The sequence below is a fragment of the Melitaea cinxia genome, chromosome 1 (genome assembly GCF_905220565.1).
Source record: "Melitaea cinxia chromosome 1, ilMelCinx1.1, whole genome shotgun sequence".
NCBI lineage: Eukaryota > Metazoa > Arthropoda > Insecta > Lepidoptera > Nymphalidae > Melitaea > Melitaea cinxia.
The window spans coordinates 18,890,703-18,914,325 of record NC_059394.1 but is presented as its reverse complement, the minus strand read 5'-3'; the positions used below and the strand labels follow the sequence as shown (position 1 = coordinate 18,914,325).

The window sequence follows — 23,623 nt, the reverse complement described above, 5'->3', positions numbered from 1 at the left end:
TATAATTTTAATAAAAGAGTTATCACAACATAAAAAAAACGTGTGTCTCTCGGGACGCCCGAAAGAAGTGATAGCTTAACTTATCTAAGTCGAACTATTTAATATTGAAATTCTTTAACTTGAGAACAGACGGAAAAAGGAGCCTGCGTACCGCTGCCGTACGCGTGAGAGAAAGGGAAGCGGCACGCAAGACCACCGAACCATCAATCCCTCCCTAGAAACCTCGTCTTTACCCCACACAATGTTGTGAGTACCTAACTCCTGTTTGATGGTCGATCTCGCTGGGCCTCCGGGCTCCAGGGTCACCGTGGGTCTCACCTGGCTGGATCCCGATCGCACTCGAGAAGGGTCTCATGCAACACATTGGTTCCTTTGCCAACCTTGCCTCTCAACCAACGTTACTCCGTTCACCCAACCAAAATTCCCGCAAGGCGAATTGAAAAGCCGAACCCAAGGACCCACCTATATTCATAGCTGACGGTAGAAACCTTGAGACAATGATCTCGGATCATGCACGTCAATTCTCTACACCCCCTTTTCAGCGGGTAGTGTGAGAAGACCACGAGCAAGAAAGGGAAGCCAGACAGACTGGCGCCGTAACGGTTTGCCGTCCCATAAAAATTTATCACATCAAAAAGGTCCACGTCAAAATAATCTTAACCGCAGGCCTCACGACGATGAGGGCATTGCAACCATCCTACTGAGCCGGACTCATCGCTTTCTTTAAGAACATCATGTATACTGCCCGTACGAAGCCAGGGAGGCTCACTAGTGCCAATTCATTTATTTATTTATTTTTTATTTATATTAATATCAATATATATATATTGCTAGGTCAGTCGACTGTTTCTTATAACACAAGTATTACTCTGCTACCTTAGAAACAGACGACCATGTATATTAATGATTTATATTTATTTATTATGTATTTATTGTTCAATACTGAGAGCAGGAATATAATCCGAAACTCTCGTAATAGAAAGCTATACTATACTATACGCACTAAGCGATACGCTAGTACATTCTTGATGCGTACGGCTAAAGAATGGAACTCTCTACCAGCGTCTGTGTTTCTGGATAGCTACAATCTGGAGATCTTTAAGTCTCAAGTGAATAAGCTACTTCTATAATAATTATTATTATTATTATTTATTTATTTGACCTGAAAATACTGTACAATTTTATAATCCGCCAAACTGAGTGACAGTTTATGCGCGAAATTAGTGCTTTTAAAAATATAATTATTATATAATTTTGGATTTTTCTTTCTAGGTAATCGTACTTTATCCTAGACCAGATTTTTGCTTAACATCAGGTGAAATAGTGGTCAAACGCAAGCCTATCTAATTATAAAAATGAAAAAAAACAGGGTCACCAACTACGACAGCGGGTTAATCAACTAACATATCGTATTAAAAGATCAAATTAAAATAAGTAATATAATATATACAAAATAAATAAGCATATAAAGTTTATGAATCCAAGAGTCTAAGCGAGCACTTAAAAAGAAATTAATATGATTAAAGGTTTAAGGAAATACGTAATGAATAGATTAGAAATAGAGCTTCCTTACATATATACTGTTTTGTCTGTATTTTATAACGTAACTACAACATATATATGTCTGAAATTGTAAAAATATTTTCTGTTTTCTGTTTAATAAATTACATTTCATTTCATTTCATTTCATTTCATTTCATCATTCACCAAAGATACTAAAGAATGGAACTTTCTAGAAGAAAACTTCTATTGTAGTATACGAAAAAAATATATTATATATTAAACATTTTTTTCGAAAGAATAAATTAAAAAAATATATACTAAGTTACTTATTGTTTCATTTACGATATGATTGGAACTTTTTTTATATATTAGACGATAAAATTCAAAATGGCGGATCTTTTAGCGTGTTAAATCTATCAGCAGATCTGTTAAAGCGTAATATTCGTCAAAATAAACTTTCGCTTCAAGATTTTCAAATTTATTTACTTATTATTTGAAAATAGTGTATACAAAACTTAATATTTCGTGCCCCTGCGTGGTCCATACTAAGCTTTTGAATTTTTTAAAAAGTGCAATGTAAATTATGGTTGTGAAGTAAAAAATATAAATAAATATAATTATTATATTTAAAAATAATTGCTCATTAATTAAGGCGAACAAAATAATATTCTAAATAATTGTACCTGTTATTTTGTTAAACATTTTAAATCTGTCAAATAATCAAAATAAACGATAAAATATAAAACATTCGGAAATCAGTGGGAAATATATAAAATTACCAACTTCTCGAAATCTGACAAAAATCTTTACCAATACCAAAATGAAATTTTAATTTTCATAAAGTAAAAGACAGATATATTTGTTTTTTTTTTATTATTATTATTAACTACCACAAAATGAGTCACACAAGAATCAGTCAATAACTTTAATAGTTAGTTATAGGCACGAGCTCTACCTCGCCTTTCAAGTCTACGGCGTACGTTGTAGCTTCAACATTCTGTCCCTGGGGTATTTCATTTGCCGATACACTGTTTCCGTTATTAGTAGCTCCTCCAACGATTCCGACATCAGCATTCTGGTCATTGGTACCTTTTTGTTCAGTTTCAACTACTTCATGACTGTGTTCCGGTGCCTGAGTGACTACGGCTTCCGTTACCGCCGGCTCACCTTCACTCTTGTGCTCCAGAGGGAAAACGATCTTAAGTAAGCCATTTTCGTATGTCCAGCTGCCATTTACGTTGACAACATCTGGCAGAGTCCTCAAGTCCAGGTAGCTCCTCCCCGGCTCGCCATCAACTTTATGAACAGCTTCCACAATCAAAAGTCCCTTCCTCGCCTTGACAACGATTTCTTTGTCTGTGAAACCGGTAAGGGAAATGGTTATTTTGTACTCATTCCCTTCGATTTTCTCTTCCATAAGGCCGGTGGGGAAGCGTTGTCGCAAATCTTCGATCATCGCGGTCAGTCCGATCATCTCTTTCCTCATTTGCTCCCAGAATGAGCTCGTGTCAAACACCGATCCCTCCATGAATTTATCCAGGCTGAAGTCATCATTATCGTGGAAGTTATTGTGGTGGTGACGGTGGTGATCGTGATGGTAGTGGGGCGCAGCACTTGCGCACGCCACAATAGCTAACAACGCGAACGCGATCATTGTCACAATATATTCAAACGTCGACTAATGCTCTTCGAGTCAATATTTGTATTTATAAGTCTGACTATAGGTCACAGTTTATCGTGTTATCGGTACATTCTGGAGTTTACAAGCAATTTCACGTAAACAATGATCGAGAATTTAATAGAACGCGAATGACACGAGAAAAAAATTCCCTTATACGCCTACAGCAACAAATTCACACTAATAATATAATGACATTTGTTTAAAGTCTTAACTTTTAAATTATAAACATTATTAATTACCTATTTATTGCCTTTTAACGCTCATTTGGGCTAAAATAGTTTCTGCAACACAAGGTGCATTGCTAGCGAATTCCCGACTTCACACTTTCCTCGCTCCAGAAGCTCTGGGTACCTTACTCACCACAAGTCTTCACACTTCTTGAGATCAGTATTACGCAAGCCGCGGTCTTCTACAAGGTTGGTTCCACAATCGGGCGGTTCCAGATTTTGATCAAGATATTTCTTCCCGTGCCCTGCCTCAATACCGCCGTCTACAATTTGTCCTTTTAATAATGACATAATCGATTTCGGTTAAAAATATTTTTCCTAATCATAGTGTTTGGTAGCCTCTATACTTCTCTAAAAAAACCTTACTAATCGTACATTCTAGAAAAGGGTAACGATTTCCTCTGACTCATTAAATTTAACAAAAATGTTCTTGTTTATACCTATTCTTAGTATTTTATCTATACAAACAAATAAAATTGGTGTCTGTTCGTAATATTAAAACTTGTTAATGTAATTGAAGTCGGTTTTTTTCGAACACAGTTATGTCATTGAGATTTCATATTTGTTATTAAATAAACTTTTACAAAACCGTCATACCATAACACATTTTTTAATCACTTAAAAATTTAATAGCTTTTTTTCGCATCACAAATCACGAAAAATAGCGTTGAACACTTGAAGTTATTGATAGCTGATAAATGGGTACAACTTGACAAATATACTATAATATATGTAGATATTTACAAATGTAGCAGCAGTTTTTTTTTTTAACCGACTTCCAAAAAAGGAGGAGGTTCTCAATTCGACTGTATTTTTTTTTTTATTTTTATGTATGTTACATCAGAACTTTTGACCGGGTGGACCGATTTCGACAAATTTTGTTTTAATCGAAAGGCGGTGTGTGCCAATTGGTCCCATTTAAATTTATTTGAGATCTAACAAATACTTTTCGAGTTATATCTAATAATGCGTTTTTACTTGACGCTTTTTTCGTCGACCTACGTTGTATTATACCGCATAACTTTCTACTGGATGTATCGATTTTGATAATTCTTTTTTTGTTGGAAAGAGGATATCCCTAGTTTGGTACCGTGATAAGGAAACCAGGGTCTGATGATGGGATCCCAGAGGAATCGAGGGAAACTCTCGAAAATCCGTAATAACTTTTTACTGGGTGTACCGATTTTGATAATTTTTAATTTAGTCGAAAGCTGATGTTTATCATGTGGTGACATATAAATTTTATCGAGATCTGATAACTACTTTTTGAGTAATCTTTGATAACGCGTAGTTGCTTGACTATTTTTTCGTCGATCTACGTAGTATTACTTGTCGATGTAATTGAAGTCGGTTTTTTTTTTTTTCGTTTGCGAGCAAACACAATTATTATGTATGTTACATCAGAACTTTTAACCGGGTAGACCGATTTCGACAAATTTTGTTTTAATCGAAAGGTGGTGTGTGCCAATTGGTCCCATTTAAATTTATTTGAGATCTAACAACTACTTTTCGAGTTATATCTAATAATTCGTATTTACTTGACGCTTTTTTCGTCGACCTACGTTGTATTATACCGCATAACTTTCTACTAGATGTACCGATTTTGATAATTCTTTTTTTGTTAGAAAGGGGATATCCCTAGTTTGGTACCGTGATAAGGAAACCAGGATCTGACGATGGGATCCTAGAGAAATCGAGAGAAACTCTTGAAAATCCGCAATAACTTTTTACTGGGTATACCGATTTTGATAATTCTTTTTTTATTGAAAAGAAGATATCCCTAGTTTAGTACCATGAGAAGGAAACCAGTATCTGATGATGGGATCCCAGAGAAATCGAGGGAACTTCTTGAAAATCCGCAATAACTTTTTACTGGGTGTACCGATTTTAATAATTTTTCATTTAATCGAAAGCTGATGTTTGTCATTTGGTCACATATAAATTTTATTAAGATCTGATAACTGCTTTTTGAGTAATCTTTGATAACGCGTAGTTACTTGACTATTTTTTCGTCGATCTACGTTGTATTACTTGTCGATGTAATTGAAGTCGGTTTTTTTTTCGTTTGCGAGCAAACACAATTATTAGAAAAAACCTCACAATTACTCCACATAAATAATATATCATTTTATAGATAAATGCTTGCTCTACCGGCATCCACAAATAAGAAATTTATGATTGCTTTTGTTTTTGTAAATTAATTAATTATTAAAATTAAATATACGACGGCTTTAATTTTGAAACAACGTCAACATGATTGACGTTCGGTAAATTTTTTACTCCATAGTGCGAATAATTCGCACGGGTATTCCTAGTTATATGTATACAAGAATTGCTCGTTTAAAGGTATTATATATTATATGTAAACTGAACCGCAAAAAAAAGTTTCGGTTAGAAAATATTCAATTTCTTCAAAAGCACCTCGCTAACCTGTCCACTCAGTCAAAAAAGTTCTGAGGTAACTAACATGAAGAAAAAAAATTAAAAAAATTCGATCGAATTGAAAATCTTTTTTTTTTTTTGAAGTCGGTTAAAAATATATTTTGCTTCATTAAGCGTCTCCCTGGCTTGTTTGTTTTTTAAACATGAAATATAAATTTGAGTGCTTTTTCCTTGAAGTAAATAATTTGTTATCATTAGTGAACTTTGTCATGTTTTGTGATATGAGCGTGCAAAATAAAACCCAAATGAGATTTATATATACCTACTATAACTTTAACCGAGGTAGAGTACAACAGGACATATTCTGCTCAAAATCTGGAGCAGCCCGACTGGGGAATTACCTGGACCTTACAGAAGATCACAGCTAAATAATACTGCGTTCAAGCAGTGTTGTGTTCCTGTGGTGAGTAAGGTGACACTCAACTCCGGCCCGGGAATGAGGGGAATGGAGGTAGGTCGGCAACTCACTTCCACTGCCACACCAGAAGGTAACCGCTTACCATCAGATGAGCTGTACGCTTGTTTACACGGTTGTATAAAAAAGTCAATATATTTTTTTTTTGTGTGATTACATTACAACTCTTACTCATATAATTATGGAGGAAAGAAGGAGGTTCGCACTGGTTAAGTACAATGTAAGGTAACACAAGATAGGTATTAGTTAACGGGGGGAGACGAACTTCTTAGCATTCGATGGATTCACCGTGCGGGTGCCGGGTCCATCGTGTGGCGGAGGGAGAAACTCAGAGCAGTTTCCAGGACTTGCGACCTAGGTGTAGGTTTAAGGACGCCCCCTTTGAGATGCGCATCAACACCCACCTTCACTGCTCGAGTTCTCCGGCACGCCAAGCCAAATTGTAGATTTATTTATTGATACACAGAAGATACAATATAAATGTTTTAATATATACTTAATAGGTAAGCAATGATCATTGTACTTCTTTTTATAGGCAGTCACTACACGCTATACTGCTCAGTGTAAACTAAATTTAATATAAGAAATCACAACAAAATGCATTTATAAGAAAAATAACTGTATATAAATTATATATAATTTTATAGATAATTGTTTGCTCTTGCCAGTTTATTAGTAAGTGAAAATTTTAAAAATTTTTCTCGTTGAATAGAAGAATATAACGCAATATATTTCAGGCATATGTCATGTCAAATGTCATGTGGTATATTATACTGTATGATAATTGGTTTCTACGTGACATTGTCGAAATCATCTGTGCTCATTTGGAACTATTGAAAGCCATTTTAACCTGAAAGAGAAGAAGAAGAAGATGATAATTGGTCATTTTTTGCACTGCTTACAATAAGGTGGTAAGTATACATGTTGTCCACCTGACGGTAAGCGTTTCCATAGCCCATGGACGCCTACATAACACCAGAATCATCACAAGTTCGTGGGCGTACGCAAACCTTCGCTATCAACATCACACATCTCCAAAATTTCCAATCTCTTATCTATCTTCCTTTCTTATTAAAATAAAACACCTTTGTTGTTCCTTTCTTATTCTTCTATTTTCTTTCAAGTTCAGTTCGCAGAGTTATAAAATAAATAAACTAAAATAAAAGTAGCCTATGTTACTCCTTACTACATCAGCTATCTGCCAATGAAAGTCCCGCTAAAATCGGTCCAGCCGTTTCCGAGATTAGCCGAAACAAACAAACAGACAAACAGACAAAAATTGTAAAATTTTTATTTCGGTATACCTATGTACCGTGTGCGTATACAACCATATTCCATATGCATTTAGTAAAAAGCGGCTATTTTAATGTTACAAACCGACACTCCAATTTTATTTATTTGTATAGACAAGATAAGATAAATTAAAATATATAATCAACATTTGTGTATACAACCAACCACAACCACCAGAGGTGTAGCCAGAATTATATAAAGGTGAAGCAAAAGCAAATAAATATAAATTTTTTTTTTTTTTTATATACTGCAACTTTTCATTTATTCTCATTAGCTACACTACTCCAGTAATGGCTTGTGGCAATTTTGTCTAAATATACCCAAAATCTCCTTATTATAAATGCTTCCACCATACCATTTGTGGGTACGCCCATGCAATCAACACAAAACGACTAAAATAAAAAGCTTTTAATTTTTATAACAGCGCCATCTAGTAACAATCAGCTATAACTAAAATACATAAATGTACTCGGAGTATAGTAATTCGCATAGCGTATATAACGTTTAGGATGTCAGCAACAGATGGCGCTATTTATAATTTGAAAAAATTGTGCTTATTTCAAGCTTATTTCGTATGACACATCAAACAATGAAAAAGACTCTTTTTCATCTTTTTTAGATTTAAAAGTATTTAACGTGACTATCATTATGTTCATGTAATACTAACAAATTATTATCGAAAATAATATAAAATTAACAATAATCTGACAGAGGATCCTATTCTAAAGATTCATTTGACTTGTTGTGTTTGTCAAGAAGTTATACCTACAATGTTTATACTCTAATGCTCAGATTATTATTAATCTGAGCTCTAATGCTAGTTTTTTACTAGGTTTGTATGGGCTAATCTCTGAAACTACTGAACTAATTTTAAAAATTCTTTCACCAGTAGAAAGTTACATTATCCCCGAGTGTCATAGGCTATATTTTATTTCCGCTATAATAAATTTTCAGTCAAAATAATTACATTTTTAGAAGAAGTCGAAAAGTAAAGCACTACTGTGCCGGCTTTTACAGTTACGTAGATTTAAATAATGATAAACGATACATATATATACGATACATAGATATGAATGAAATTTTTATATCATTTAAAATAGAATCCAGGGGTCAGACTGGTTTTTAGCTTTCAAGGACGCTATGCTTGTAACCCCTAAGATTACAAATTGAAAGCTTTTTTGTTTGTTAAAAAAAGAGATTAAACATTGAAACTATCGTATATTTACACACAAGGTAAATAATTTATTTTGGTATCACAATTGCAAATATATTATTAAATGTTAATTACTTGTTAAACTGCTTTAAGCTACTGCAGTGACAAGTGTGCCGCAATAAAATAAACTTTTTAATAATAAACTTAACAACTCATTTTAACTGCTAGTCATACTACTAAATTAGAATATTATTATAATTATAAATCCCTTATAATCTTATAAATGTGAATGTAAGTTTGTTTGTTACGCTTTCACGCGAAAACTACTCAACCGATCATCATGAAACTTTGTACACATATTCTTGGAGGTATTAGATTATAACATAGGGTACTTTTAGCAGCAGCTTAGGAGCAAAGCCGCGGGTAAAAGCTAGTTGTTTATAAAAATAAAAATACATCGTCGAAATAAATATAATAAGAAATAATTGTGTTTGCTCGCAAACGAAAAAAAAACCGACTTCAATTATATCCACAAGTAATACAGAGATAGATCGACGTAAAAATAGTCAAGCAACTACGCGTTATCAAAGATAACTCAAAAAGTAGTAATCAGATCTCGATAAAATTTGTTTGTGACCACATGATAAACACCAGCTTTCGATTAAATTAAAAATTATCAAAATCGGTACACCCAGTAAAAAGTTATTACGGATTTTCGAGAGTTTCCCTCGATTTCTCTGGGATCCCATCATCAGATCCTGGTTTCCTTATCACGGTACTATACTAGGGTTATCCCCTTTTCAACAAAAAAAGAATTATCAAAATCGGTACATCCAGTAGAAAGTTATGCGGTATAATACAACGTAGGTCAACGAAAAAAGTGTCAAGTAAAAACGCATTATTAGATATAACTCGAAAAGTAGTTGTTAGATCTCAAATAAATTTAAATGGGACCAATTGGCACACACCACCTTTCGATTAAAGAAAAATTTGTTGAAATCGGTCTACCCGGTCAAAAGTTCTGATGTAACATACATAAAAAAAAAAAAAAAAAAAAAAAAAAAAAAAAAAAAAACAAAATACAGTCGAATTGAGAACCTCCTCCTTTTTTGGAAGTCGGTTAAAAAGCTATCTAGAAGGCCTTTACCAATATTAAGCAAATCCAGTTAATCAGTTCCACTTTCCGCTGTTTTACAAAAGTGTTTATATTTTAGAACCTGATAGTGTAATTTATGTTAGGAAATTGTGTAACTGCATGTAATAGTAAATAAAACAATACCAATAATCTATACAAATAAATAAAATTGAAGTGTCTGTTTGTAATATTAAAACAACCGCTTTTTACTAAATGTATATGGATGTATACACGGTACATATACCAAAATAACATTTTTTACGATTTTTGTGTCTGTCTGTTTGTTCCGGCTAATCTCTGAAACAGCTGGACCAATTTTGACGGGACTTTCACTAGCATATTGCTGGTGTAGTAAGGAGTAACTTAGGCTTCTTTTTATTTTAGAAATTTATTTATTTTATAACTCTGCTAAAACTATAGTATTTATACTTTTAATATAAATTTACCAAAGCACAGCTAGTAATCACAATAAAACATAACTAATCACTATCAAAAACATAACATGCCTGCCTAAATCTGATCTATTTTAAAATTAAATTTGTATGTCAGTCTTAGATTGGTAGTTTTGTACATTGACCTTAAAAATAATATTAATAATGGGAAAAATATCCTTAAAATATGAAATAAATATCAACGTTTACTCGTTTAGTGTTTAACCCTAGTTTTTAACCGACTTCCAAAAAAGGAGGAGGTTCTCAATTCGACTGTATTTTTTTTTTATGTATGTTACATCAGAACTTTTGACCGTGTGGACCGATTTCGACAATTTTTTTTTTTTAATCGAAAGGTGGATTGTGTCAATTGATCCCATTAAAATTTATTTGAGATCTAACAACTACTTTTCGAGTTATATCTAATTATGCGTTTTTACTTGACGCTTTTGTCGTCGACCTACGTTATATTATACCGCATAACTTTCTACTGGATGTACCGATTTTGATAATTCTTTTTTTTTGGAAAGAGGATATCCCTAGCTTAGTACCATGATAAGGAAACCAGGATCTGATGATGGGATCCAGAGAAATCGAGGGAAACTCTTGAAAATCCGCAATAACTTTTTACTGGGTGTACCGATTTTGATAATTCTTTTTTTGTTGGAAAGGGGATAACCCTAGTTTGGTACCATGATAAGGAAACAAGTATCTGATGATGGGATCCCAGAGAAATCGAGGGAAACTTGAAAATCCGCAATAACTTTTTACTGGGTGTACCGATTTTAATAATTTTTAATTTAATCGAAAGCTGATGTTTGTCATGTGGTCACATATAAATTTTATTGAGATCTGATAATTACTTTTTGAGTAATCTTTGATAACGCGTTAGTTACTCGACTATTTTTGCGTCGTTCTAGGTACGTTGTATTAACCCATTCGCTGCGGCGGACGCCTATCGGCGTTTTTTGATTTAACATTGAGGTGCGAAGGACGCCCATCGGCGTTTTTTTTCAATTCCTTTTATCTTGGCGAAAACAAGTCACAAAAAATTATACTTGCAATATAGGCACTTTTTTTTTAAAAATACAACAAGGTACTGCTCGCCGTTTCCGAATATTTGTTTGAAAAATAACTTTTTGAAAAATGCGTATTCCATCCTAGGTGCGAAAGACGCCTAACGGCGTCTTCCAGGAGTTAACAACCTTTGATTCTAAATAAATACCTATTATGTTTTTTTTTTTGCAATATTTCCTAAATGTATTTAGTTAATATTATTTTTTCCATAATAGAGGTAGTTATTAGTACTGCTTCTCCTCCGCCGCTTACGCGCCGAAACGCGTACGGTTATTCATATTGTGACATTCTTTAACGAAATGAAAAGAGACTTGGCAAAAGAAGTAATAATGATAAAAATGATTTTAGACTCAGTTCGAAACTTCAAACGTTCGTGAAGACCGTGAGATTTACTTTATTCGCGATTTTACTATAAGCCGAAATCCTTGGAAGTTTTATTTATTAACTTAACTAATTATGAACTTTATTAATTTAACTTACACATATTTAGATAAGTTAAAGCTTATTCTACAATATAAAGGATAAATTAGATCAATTATAGAATCATTCCTGTTTTAATGAGAATAAAATACTCAGTCTATTGTATCAATCACTTAACCCTCCGTTGGTCGCGTGGGGTCTTTGAAAGCCCAGGTGTTACAGAAATGTAAAATTTTAACATTTAAAACCATCTCAGCGATTCAATATTTTGGGTACCCTCCTAATTTGGATTATACTTGCTGCGTATACCCATTAACTTCAATTCGTGCGTAAGTGCCGTGAGATACAAACGTGTTTTGTGCGTACGGGCTTTGAAAGACCCCACGCGACTAACCGCGTAAGTAAAATTTAATTGATTTTTTTAGATTAGATTTTATTTGTAACATTTTTTAATGTATTTTTTTGTTATTTTAAAATTTTATTAACTGGTAAAATGGACGAAGAATAACAACGTCATATCTCAAGCTGGTTAGATGATGAAAATAACGATGTTTACGGTGGTAGTAATGATGAAGATGGTGAAGGCAGTATATATCCGGATAAAAGGAGTAAGCATAAAACTGATTCTGAGCAGAAATGTGAAGATAAATCTACAGAATAACATGAGGTATCTCCGGACAAACTGCTTGAGAATTGGGAATCTTTGCGTGAGCATCGTCAGGTTCTGGAATCGTTGGACGAACAGCATGTGTTTTTGGAATCGAATAAACAACACACACATTTGAAAAGTTCGTATAGAGATGATAATGAAGAGCCATTGATAAATTTATCGTCACAAAAGTTTTTCATCGTCAAAAAGAGGGAGAGAAATGGGACCTACGAAATAAGTTGCAAATTGATTGATAAATTGCAGTGACATAAAAAAAATTGAGGAAGACACCTTTGCATTCATCGTCCAAGATCAACAGATCGAAAATTCAAATCTGTTTGCCATTATTGTAAGGGTAACATATGCCTAACACGTATTAAAACGGTCTACACCGACTATGTCCAAAAAGATAATCGGTAAAAAAATGACTGACTTCAATTGGTAAAAGTTTATGTTTTTTTTTGTTGGTGTTTTCCAAATTTTACGTAACTGTCTTTGTTATTTTAGTGTTATTGTATATATATTTATTAAAAGGAGAAATTCCTGCACTTAGTTACATTAAAACATTTTTTTTTTGTGATTGTGATCTCAAGGAGAGAAATTTAGGTTCCTACTTTTAGATTGTAAGTTGAAGGCAGAAATAAAAGAATATTTTACGTAACTCGTTGTAGTTATATTGTAATTAGGTTAATTACCAATAATTTGCTAAGATAGTTAAGAAAATTTAATTAGATAGTTGTTTTTTAGGCTGTTTATTTTTGGGGTCTTGAGAGACCCCACGCGACCAACCGCGTAAACAAAAAATGCGCGACCGACCGAGGGTTAATTAGTTATCCTTTGACAACACTAGTCAACAAAATTTAACGTGTTGGGAAACAAATAAACATGTATGAATTCATCTACTCATTTTTATATAAATTATTAGATAAATATTTACGAAGTTAAAATTTTAACGAGTTGAAACTTGTCCGTTCTATATAATGTCGACGAATTGGTCAATTATTTCAACAAAAGTTCATTTTGATACTAATTTTCATGTTAACGAAGATTTCTATAAAAAAAAGTTTAAATAAATAATAATAAAATTATAAAAGTATTCAAAAGGTTTGCAACCTCTGATATTAATTTATAATGATAATTTAGCCGTTGTTATCAGTTGAAACTAAAATACACGAGACTGTAGTTTAAAAGTGAAGTATAAATATATAATTAAAATAATTTAATTACTATTTATCGCCATAGTCTCCAAAATTTCACAATCCAACTATTAAAGAACAAAAACTTCACAAAAAAATCCTAATTAATGTAAATTTATTTTTTACACCAAACACGATCGTGAACGTACCACACGTTTGGCGTATTTGTATTTTTTTTTAAAGATTTTAGCGCTAAAATGATCATTTTTATTGCACAATGCTGAAAACGCCGATCGGCGTCCCATATTATCCTAATGAGGTGCGGAGGACGCCCATCGGCGTTCGCGACGAAAACTTTCCCGCACCTGGCTAATAAGCGTAATTTTTATCGCCGCAGGGAATGGGTTAATACTCGTCGATGTAATTGAAGTCGGTTTTTTTTCGTTTGTGAGCACATTTATTACTAACCATAACTAACGTACTTACAATATACTTCGACATTCATTTTTATTTATATTATATACCTACGTGTTAAACTTTTAGTTTTTGTAGAATTGTGAACTGCTTTAAGTTTTGATAATATACCTACTATTAAATTATAATTTGGGATTATCAATTAAAACAAAGAAATTTGGTGACTAGATTGTCATGTATTTTCACAAACAGAAATAACAAACACTCTTCAATTCAGATCAAACTTCAAAATAGGAATGTGTACTCATATTATTCATAAAAATAATTCAATTTCCCTCTTGTTCGTCCTCACTTTTCTTCTTCACTGGACCAGTCTGAATGATGGGCACTACGCGTTCATTTTCAGCCTTCGGTGGAGCCTTCAAGGGTGCGGTAATACTGAGAACGCCATCTGAAGAGAGCTTCGAAGTCACAGAATCCTCTTGAATACCTTCTGGGAGTCGGTAACGCCGCGTGAAGCTTCTAGAAATAAATCCGTGTTCATCTTGTTTTTCCTCATGCTTCGCTTCAATCACTAAGAAGCCATCAACGGTCTTCACTGAAATTTCCTCTGGGGCGAAGTGTTGGACGTCTAAATTAACTTGGAATTTGTCCTTTTCTGCTTTAATGGTGGATCCAGCGTCTTGTTCGGCGGCTTGTAGATTTCTCCACGGTCTGTAGTAATTTCTGTTCATTTGAGGTATGGCAACGATTGTCAAATAATCATTGGGCGTCATACCCAAACCGAAGTTTTGCTCCATCAGGCGTCTTGGGCGTGGGTCAACGAAGAATGGATGAAATGCCATTTTTGATGCTTTTTAATTCACAATTCACCACAATAGCACTTAATTAAGATTTTAGATCACTTTTTGCGTACTTTTTTCGGACGTGTAATAGCTTGGCTTCAATATGTATTGAATGACGCACATCGATGCCGGTTAAGTTTATATACCCGACAACGCCATCTGGTAACGAGGAGAAAAGTAGAGAAACATCTAGAATCTATAACATATATATAAGCAGGTGAGACGTCGTATCAGAGCTGCCAAACCTTTGGCTCTATTTTTAATCAATAAATACATTTATGATGAATAGTAACCCAATAAAAAAATATGAAATACACTTTTGGGTAAAAATAATGAAATAATGTAAATCAATTTCATTTACCTTAAAAATTTTTAATAAAAACAATTGCCTATGTAATTTGTGAATCTCTAATTTATATTATGGTAGTTTAGTTAAGTTTTTTAGAGTAGTTTACAAACAAAATGATGTAATCGTAAGTTATAATTTCAAAATAAAATCAAAATCTGAGAACACAAATTTGGATATATTTTAGTGATATTTGGATTTGTAAATATTCCATCAAATTTTTTTTTTATGTATGGACGAATTTTAAGTTACTTGTTATTCGTCAGCTAAAAATAATGATTACAAGGTAGTAAAGTAAAAACATATTGTATTTGTATATTTTTTTATCAATAAATGTAATCCCCATCTTATTTTTATTTTCAATGCCAATACAATGTCAATTTAAATTGCATATCAACATGTTTTGGTGTTATGAACCGAATGAAAATTCAATTTACTTAAAAATTGATTTTTTTTTTTTTTTTTTTTTTATTTTTTTTTTTCATTTTTAAAAATACTTTACCGCATTGGTTAAAAAACTATGTTTAAAGAAATAAAAGGAAAAGTATATTAAAATTGTTGACAATTTCTGAATTTTATTTGTAGCTACCCGACAATAGATGGCGCTGATGACTACATTCTAGAAAGATCATTTTAAGCTTATTTTAAACAAATTGCTAACAACATATCTAATTAATATTTGACTATTGTCAGAGAAATAAAAATAATTTTTGTTTAAAAAAGACTCTAAAGCACTCACATATGTATAAAACAGCTATTAAAAATTAATTTATAGTTTAAGACACTAATAGTTACAATTAGTGGTTAAGAGATGGCAGTAGTGTAGACAATTCTATTTATAAATTCTTATTTACCTTAAAGCTTATATATCAATAAAAGTTTATACAACATACATACATCATATTGATGTGATAACGAATTGAATGCTCTGTGTATTTTGCTTTTGGTTATTATTTTTGCGAATGCTCTGTCGAAAGATTTTATTCGATCAGTTACCAATTGTTAAATTAATTATTAAAGTATTGTTAAGAAAATTTATATTTATATGTATTGTATTGAAAATATAGAATGTTTGCTTTATTTCGAATTTATATTCGACATTTGTAGGATCGTAAGGGGGGAATATTTTCTGCGCGGGATGTCATGCGCACTGCATCCCTTTAAATCAGATCCTACTTATCTCGCGGTAAATCGAGTGCTGACTCTCGAAATTTTCAACGAAAATGTCGTACTTACCCTTCATGATAGACTTCGGTCCCCGGAATAGTCTGATCATGGGTAATGGCGTGTCCTTCGCGCCGGAGACGTTGTTTGAAGCCCTAGATCCTACGACTATGGTGTACTTTCCCAAGGTGCCATGTCAATGCGTTCGGAAATTAAATAGGAATCGTTTTAAAGTTTACCTCGACGTCGATGACTACGACCCTGATGATATCAGGATGAAGACGAAGACATTGTTCGAAGCCCTCGATCCTTCGGCTATGCAGTACTTCCCCAAATTAACCATGCCCTACGGCGTCCGGAAACCAAGTAAGGATCGTTTTGAAGTTTATATCGATGTCGAGGACTACGGCCCTGATGATATCAGGGTGGAGACGATTGATGGTTTCGTGGTGGTCGAAGGTCAGCACAAGGAGAAACGGGAAGAAAACGGCTGGGTTCAGCGCCAGTTCAAGCGCCGTTGCCCTATACCCGAAGGTTACAAAACCGAAGCTCTTTTGTCCCAGTACTTGTCAGATGGAACCCTGATTATAACCGCGAATCTAGTGAAAATCGATGAACCGAAATCTGACATGTCTGTAAGTGAGCAACAGGAAGGTGAGGAAAAAGTCTCTGATGAAGAACTGGATGACCCAGAGCTGGATGCAGGTAGAAACCGATCTGAAAAAAAACCGATCAAGCCTAACCCTAAGGGGAAGACGGTTCAGTTCAAGGATGAAATTAAAGAAGATGAGATGAGAATGATGAAGATGAAAGATGAGATGGAGGTATTTTTGGAGAAGTTCATAGAAGAAAATGAGTAATCAGCAAGCTTCTAAAAGCTATTACTATCTTTGCGTTTTGTACTGATTTTTTAACCGACTTCCAAAAAAGGAGGGGGTTCTCAATTCGACTGTATTTTTTTTTAATAAATATAATTATTTAATATTATTTTAATGTAGACTAGATGAAATTAAACATTTCAAGAATATTCTTGTTTCATTTTAATAAAACAAAATCAACGATTTTTTTACCTTTATTTGTTAGTAAACAAAAATGTAAATTATTTATTTTTTAATACTATATTATATACAAGCGGGCGTTATCGCCCACCTGGAAGAATACTAATATATCCTATGTCACCTGGGGATACTGTAGCTTCCCAACAGTGAAAGAATTTTTCAAATCGGTTCAGTAGTTCGGAGCCTATTCAATTCAAACAAACAAACAATCAAATCTTTCCACTATAATATTATATTATACACAAGATTTAATCTTCCTTTTTATTAAATTCGAGTAACTTAAAATAAAAAAGGTTTGAACATAACATTACAATTAATTGAAATTTATTCTTTGAAATTTAATTCTTTGATAGACGTCAAAACGGCCGGGCAAGAGGTTAACTTACGCTGGATATACTTTACATCAAGGCCATAACCAGTAAAATTTGGCACCTTAGCTGATTATGAGATACATCACATGGTATTAGGATAAAGTAGTATGTCATATGGAAGGACCAATGCATGGAAAGCTCCAGAATACAATTTTTCATATAAACTGAACTACCTAGCTAGCAACGTTGCAGTATTGATTTGTCTCACAGATATGTAGAGACGGTGTTTATTTTTGTTGTTTATTTGAACTCGATTTCAGATCTGTATTACATTTTTTTAAGTATAACTTTTTTCTTGCCTTGGGGTACAAGCTGGTAAATGCGTGACGAGATCATTATGAAAAGTGTGATCGAGCGTGGCGAACGGAAGTTGAGAAGGAGCTATCAAGTTAGATCTAAAGAAGTTTAACTTCAGTCGTGTGGTTTACGTAGTAACGTAGTATATACCTATTTAATGATGTCTGGTACTTTAAGGCTACTTGTATTGCAGTATTCGTAAAAAATTGCTACTCCTATTGCCATATACGTAAACTTGTAAGTTTTCCCCTGAATAATATAATGTAAATTGTAAAGGTAAACCTACAAACCTATTACGTTCTACATCAGCTGTTGACAAAACGATTCGTTTTGCTTATGAACGATTGTTGATAAGTAAAACGAATAGTTTACTGGATACGGAGACCAGGGCTTCAGTGTAGTGTGTGATGACGCGTTGGACGCGTCACAGCACTGGTTTGTGGCTATTGCGCTGGCGGTTGTGGGTTCGATCCCCGCACATTACAAATATTTGTATTGGCCATACACACGTTTGCCGTGGTCTAGGTGTTTGTGCAGTACTTCTGGGTCTCTCCACCGTGATCGGAGAGCGCGTTAAGCCGTCAGTCCCGATGGCTATCATGTACACCTGATAGCGGTCGTTACTCATAGTAGGGAATATATCCGCCAACCCTCGTTGGAGCAGCGTGGTGGATTAAGCTCTAATACTTTTCCTACGTGTTAAAAAAAATTAGTAAATTATTTTTTTTAATGTATAACTAGGTCGGCAAACAAGCGTACGGATCACCTGATGGTAAGCGATTACTGTAGCTTATAGACGTCTGCAACAGCAGAATATTTTTTTTTAATGTCACTAGGTCGGCAAACAAGCGTACGGCTCACCTGATGGTAAGCGATTACCGTAGTTTATAGACGCCTGCAACACCAGAAGCATCGCAAGCGCGTTACCGACCCAATCCCCAATCCCCCCAGGAGCTCTGGTCCCTTAATCACACCGTATCCTCCTTGCCCCTGTAAGTCTGCGCCGGAGTGGGTCAGTGGAGACGTCATTCTCCCTGGCCCACTCCGCGGCCTCCTCCTGGGTCATTACCTCTTCGCAGAAGGAGGCCGCCGCCTGCCACGATCTCTCACTGTCGAGCATGGCATTTACGACGCTCGTTTTGCTGTGCCCTACCTCAGCATATATATATACATTATACAGGGTGTTGCGTAAATAGTGGTCCACCGCGGATTCGATAAACCCGATAATTTACTATAACATATTACAACTTTATCCATTTTTATCCAAAGGTTCCGGATATTTTTTTATTTTTTATTTTTTTACGATATTTGTACCCCTTGTTAGAAATTTGGTTGTAGTTTTAACAAATACAATTATTTTTTCATTTTGATTACTGCTAATTACTGCTGAATACTAGAGCTATCATTAAATAACATGTTTTTGATGTAAATTTAAAGCTTTTGAAGAAAAAAATTGGTTTTACTCTACTTTTAACCTAAATTTTTAACATATCATGTTAATTCAAGAGCGATTTTTGTAAAAAAATGTACTATGCTGTCAGTGCCCATTCATTTAAAAATGTGCCTACTAAATACCAATTTCAAAATGGTATCACAATAGCAGATCCTTTTGTTTAACAGAAAGATATCCAATTTTAATTGATGAAAAGAAGATTTTCATTAAAATACATTTTAAAATTTAGTTGCGTTAATACTTATGATTTTTGTAAAAAAAGTAACTAAACTGTCAGTGCCTATTCATTTTAAAATATTCCTACTAAACACAGATTTTAAAACGATTTTCCATCCCATTAATAAAAAATTTATTGCAATTTTAATTGAAAAAGACTTAAAATAAAAAAAAAATTACTACTGTTACAGAGTGATCTTGGCCTAACTTGTAAATTAGAACAAGGCATTAAAAAAAAAACAAGTCTACTGTCATCGTTTATTATTATTCTTTGACATGATTACAAACACTGTAAAAATTACACCAAATACTCGAAATGGCCCCCATTCGCAGCTATACATGCTCTGACAGCATACTACATTTTTTTTACAAAAATCGCTCTTGAATTAGCATGATATGTTAAAAATTTAGATTAAAAGTAGAGTAAAACCAATTTTTTTCTTCAAAAGCTTTAAATTTATATCAAAAACATGTTATTTAACGATAGCTCTAGTATTCAGCAGTAATTACCAGTAATCAAAATGAAAAAATAATGGTATTTGTTAAAACTACAACCAAATTTCTAACAAGGGGTACAAATATCGTAAAAAAATAAAAAATAAAAATATATTCGGAACCTTTGGATAAAAATGGATAAAGTTGTAATATGTTATAGTAAATTATCGGGTTTATCGAATCCTTAACGGTAGACCACTATTTACGCCACACCTGTATATGCTATATATACAATATATAGCTAAACTCCCTCAAACAAATATTGTTATCTTACCACACTTTGTACGTACACTAGTCACTATCTTTGTTTCTTAAATTGTGTTTGGCTATTTTTTATAAATTTCACCTATTGTATCCACTCCTTTATTTACGAAACGGTATTTATTCATCGGATCAGTCCAATGCCAAGGTAGGTGAGACAATATTAGATAATGTATCAAAATTGCATTATAAATGAAACCTACCTACCTACTTTTTATAAAAATTGTCGCAAGTAGATAAGAGATGTTATCTTTATTTGTAACTATCAGAATTATTTAAAAATATTATTATGTTTATATTTTCCTTAAACTAAAAATAACCTCAAGCTAAAAATCTATTTTAATAAGAAACTACATAAGTAGTATCAAAGTCAAAGATATACAAAACCTCTATTAAAATATTTTCCTTGCCTATCCAATTAAGTACCTATTAGGTACTTAGAGAAGCTGCTTAGAGCCTTAGAATAAATATTAAAAGACTTCATATTCCTTATACCATGCACCTACATATCTTTCAGAGATAAGTTTGTTCTTGCCAACTTTAATAAACAAATAAAGAATTTTAATAGATAAGTTTAAACTACGTATTAGTTTTTAGTGCATACCTAACAACGGCATACGCATGAGCGCATGATTATTTGACAAAAAATAGAGCCATCTCAAAATACAGATAAATTAATATCAATTATTCATATTCGGCTTGTACCGACTCTCCCAAGTCCTGATTCCTGAACATATCAATTAATTTATTTTAAAAGCTAACCGAATACTTACCTCGATACCCAGCCGGTGTTATTGATTAATTTTTCCCACCTATAGAAAAACCAAAAATCAAAACAAGCTTTTAGTAATTGTTTATGAAGTCCCGTCTTTCAAAATTAATGTACTGTGTCCGTATATTGAAATAATCAAATACTAAATAATCGGCACAAAATAAAGAATTATATAAAATAAAAGACATTATTTCTTTGATTATTTGTTTTATTTGACATACTTCCAATTAGCTATTACGTTAGTGTTTATAATCTCAAAGATTTAAATAGAAACATAACGCAACAGTATCAATAAAAAAAATATTAAAGAAAAATATTTACAAACGATATTTCGGTAGGTACATACACATCAGTCTTAATGTGGTTATCACAATAAAAAAAATAACACCAGCGAGGTAGTTCGAGAAATTAAATTCACTCATTCACTGCATCAGCGCCGGATCCTATTTGCGTTTTAATGGGCCCAGTTTTAGTAATTGGCACGATCTTCTCACCAGAGGATGGCAAAGGAAGCACCTTCGGAGCGGTTATAGTCAGGACGCCGTCAGATGACAATTTAGACTCGACTACATCGGGAAGACATCCCTGGGGTAAAGCATATCTCCTCACAAACTGCCTCGAAATATATCCGTGCTCATCTCTCTTCTCTTCATGTTTTCCCACAACTGTCACATAACCGTCGACAACTTTCACGCTGATTTCTTCTGGAGTGAAATGCTGGACATCAATGTTAACTTGGAACTTGTCAGGGTCTGAAGACACTTTCGAATTATCCTTCAAAGCCAACTGATTGATTCCAGAAGCTAACTGTTCCATTTGACGCATCATATTTTCCCATGGGCGGTAAACATTATGCCAAGGATGAAAGAACTCCTGGGGTACGAGATCGAGGGGTTGGTAGAAGTCCGGTCTAATAAAGTCACGATCAACCATGTGAAAAGGCCGGTTATCGTACAGAAATGGAATTAGCGACATTTTTTGTTTTCTGCGTCTCAACTAACACACTTTCGCTTCGACTCGCAAATTTTATTTTATTTATTAAACTGACGACTGCGCTGTAGTGTGGGGCTTATATACCCATCATAGCGCCACCTAGTATAGGCAACGCAAAACTTTGAGAATATTCATGAAAGTGTTTACATCGCTTTCGAGAATAATCGGAGCTTGTTGTTTATCAGTTTCGTTTTCTAGAAACGTAGATGCTTGGTGTTTTAACAACGCCATCTATTTGTGGGTAGCTGTACTAGACACATTATTAGTTAAATTTTACCTCCAAAGATAGCACTGTGTATATTTATGTTAACAGTTATTTAATTATTTTAAGTTAGTAGTAACTAAAACTAAACTAGATAAATCCAAAAAACACCCTCCCCTCCGTTCCAGCCTGCAAATAAAATAATTTGTCAATAAAAAAAAATACCAAGCTATAGAATATAGATATTAATCTGCCCTTTAATAATTCTATCTAAGATTTTGAAATTTCCCTCCTCTAGTCTTCTCAGGAAAAATAAATAAGTAATTTAAATTTCATCCTAACTAAATAATCGTCTCTTTAACCAAAACGTGTCTGAAAATCTAATAAACGCTAAAAAATTGCCCTTAGTTGATTCCAATTGCCTGCTAGTCAAACCTGACAAAATAATTATGCACTAGCGACCAGCCCCGGCTTCGCACGGGTGCAATGCTGATACAAAATATACTACAGAATCTCTTTATTTATAGCGAGAAGCTAGCTTATAACATGGTTATTAACATAATAACAACAACATTCAAATATGCGTCGTTAGATTACACGTTAATGCGTTGAAGAAATAAAGGTTCACTGCTCGTTCCCCGTGGGTGATAGCGTGATATTATGTAGCCTACCCGACCCGACTTCTTAATAATATTCGTGCCAAATTTGAAGTAAATCCATACAATACTTTTTGAGTTTATCCCGGACATACATACAGACAAACAGACAAACAGACAAAAATTCTAAAAACTATATTGTTGGCTTCGGTATCAATTGTAGATCACACCCCAAATACTCTTAAAAAAAAATTATGTGGTGTCATGGGACACCAGGCAGGAACGAAGTTCCTTCGGTTAGTATAGAAGCAACACAATTTGAAAAAAAAAATGTTGAATACACACACACACACACACACACACATATATATGTGTGTGTGTGTGTGTGTGTGTGTATATACTATATTCTAGTTCTTGTATTTTTTTTTTTAATTTTGTTGATTGGTTTTTAATTAAGTACATAAAAGTATTTAGAAAATTTAGTATTTTAGAAAATAACAAATACCGTAAAATAAAATAAATCAAACAAAATAATAATAATAATAATTCAAACTATTAAGTGAAATAAAAAACATGGC

The 23,623-nt window shown here is 33.4% G+C and overlaps 4 protein-coding genes across 4 annotated transcripts; 1 reads left to right on the top strand and 3 right to left on the bottom strand.

Annotated features, from left to right (window-relative positions):
* Positions 1–2,359: 2,359 nt before the first annotated feature.
* Positions 2,360–3,180, bottom strand: LOC123658362. The gene has a single exon (XM_045593796.1). It carries the CDS (start codon positions 3,155–3,157, stop codon positions 2,429–2,431), a length of 729 nt encoding a protein of 242 aa, XP_045449752.1. The 5' UTR covers positions 3,158–3,180; the 3' UTR covers positions 2,360–2,428.
* Positions 3,181–14,192: 11,012 nt separating this feature from the next.
* Positions 14,193–14,978, bottom strand: LOC123658383 (protein lethal(2)essential for life-like). The gene has a single exon (XM_045593815.1). It carries the CDS (start codon positions 14,819–14,821, stop codon positions 14,303–14,305), a length of 519 nt encoding a protein of 172 aa, XP_045449771.1. The 5' UTR covers positions 14,822–14,978; the 3' UTR covers positions 14,193–14,302.
* A 1,356-nt stretch (positions 14,979–16,334) lies between these two features.
* LOC123658352 lies at positions 16,335–17,358 on the top strand. The gene is made up of 2 exons (XM_045593785.1): positions 16,335–17,237; positions 17,290–17,358. The coding sequence occupies exon 1, from the start codon at positions 16,391–16,393 to the stop codon at positions 17,189–17,191; it is 801 nt and encodes a 266-aa protein (XP_045449741.1). The 5' UTR covers positions 16,335–16,390; the 3' UTR covers positions 17,192–17,237; positions 17,290–17,358.
* Positions 17,359–21,441: 4,083 nt separating this feature from the next.
* On the bottom strand, positions 21,442–22,321 carry LOC123658340 (alpha-crystallin A chain-like). Its single transcript, XM_045593777.1, has one exon. The coding sequence runs from the start codon at positions 22,227–22,229 to the stop codon at positions 21,669–21,671; it is 561 nt and encodes a 186-aa protein (XP_045449733.1). The 5' UTR covers positions 22,230–22,321; the 3' UTR covers positions 21,442–21,668.
* Between the last annotated feature and the right edge of the window lie 1,302 nt (positions 22,322–23,623).

Bases quoted from the DNA above. Each gene is read 5' to 3' on its own strand.
- LOC123658352 (XM_045593785.1), top strand. From the start codon at position 16,391: ATGTCGTACTTACCCTTCATGATAGACTTCGGTCCCCGGAATAGTCTG.
- LOC123658362 (XM_045593796.1), bottom strand. From the start codon at position 3,157: ATGATCGCGTTCGCGTTGTTAGCTATTGTGGCGTGCGCAAGTGCTGCG.
- LOC123658383 (XM_045593815.1), bottom strand. From the start codon at position 14,821: ATGGCATTTCATCCATTCTTCGTTGACCCACGCCCAAGACGCCTGATG.
- LOC123658340 (XM_045593777.1), bottom strand. From the start codon at position 22,229: ATGTCGCTAATTCCATTTCTGTACGATAACCGGCCTTTTCACATGGTT.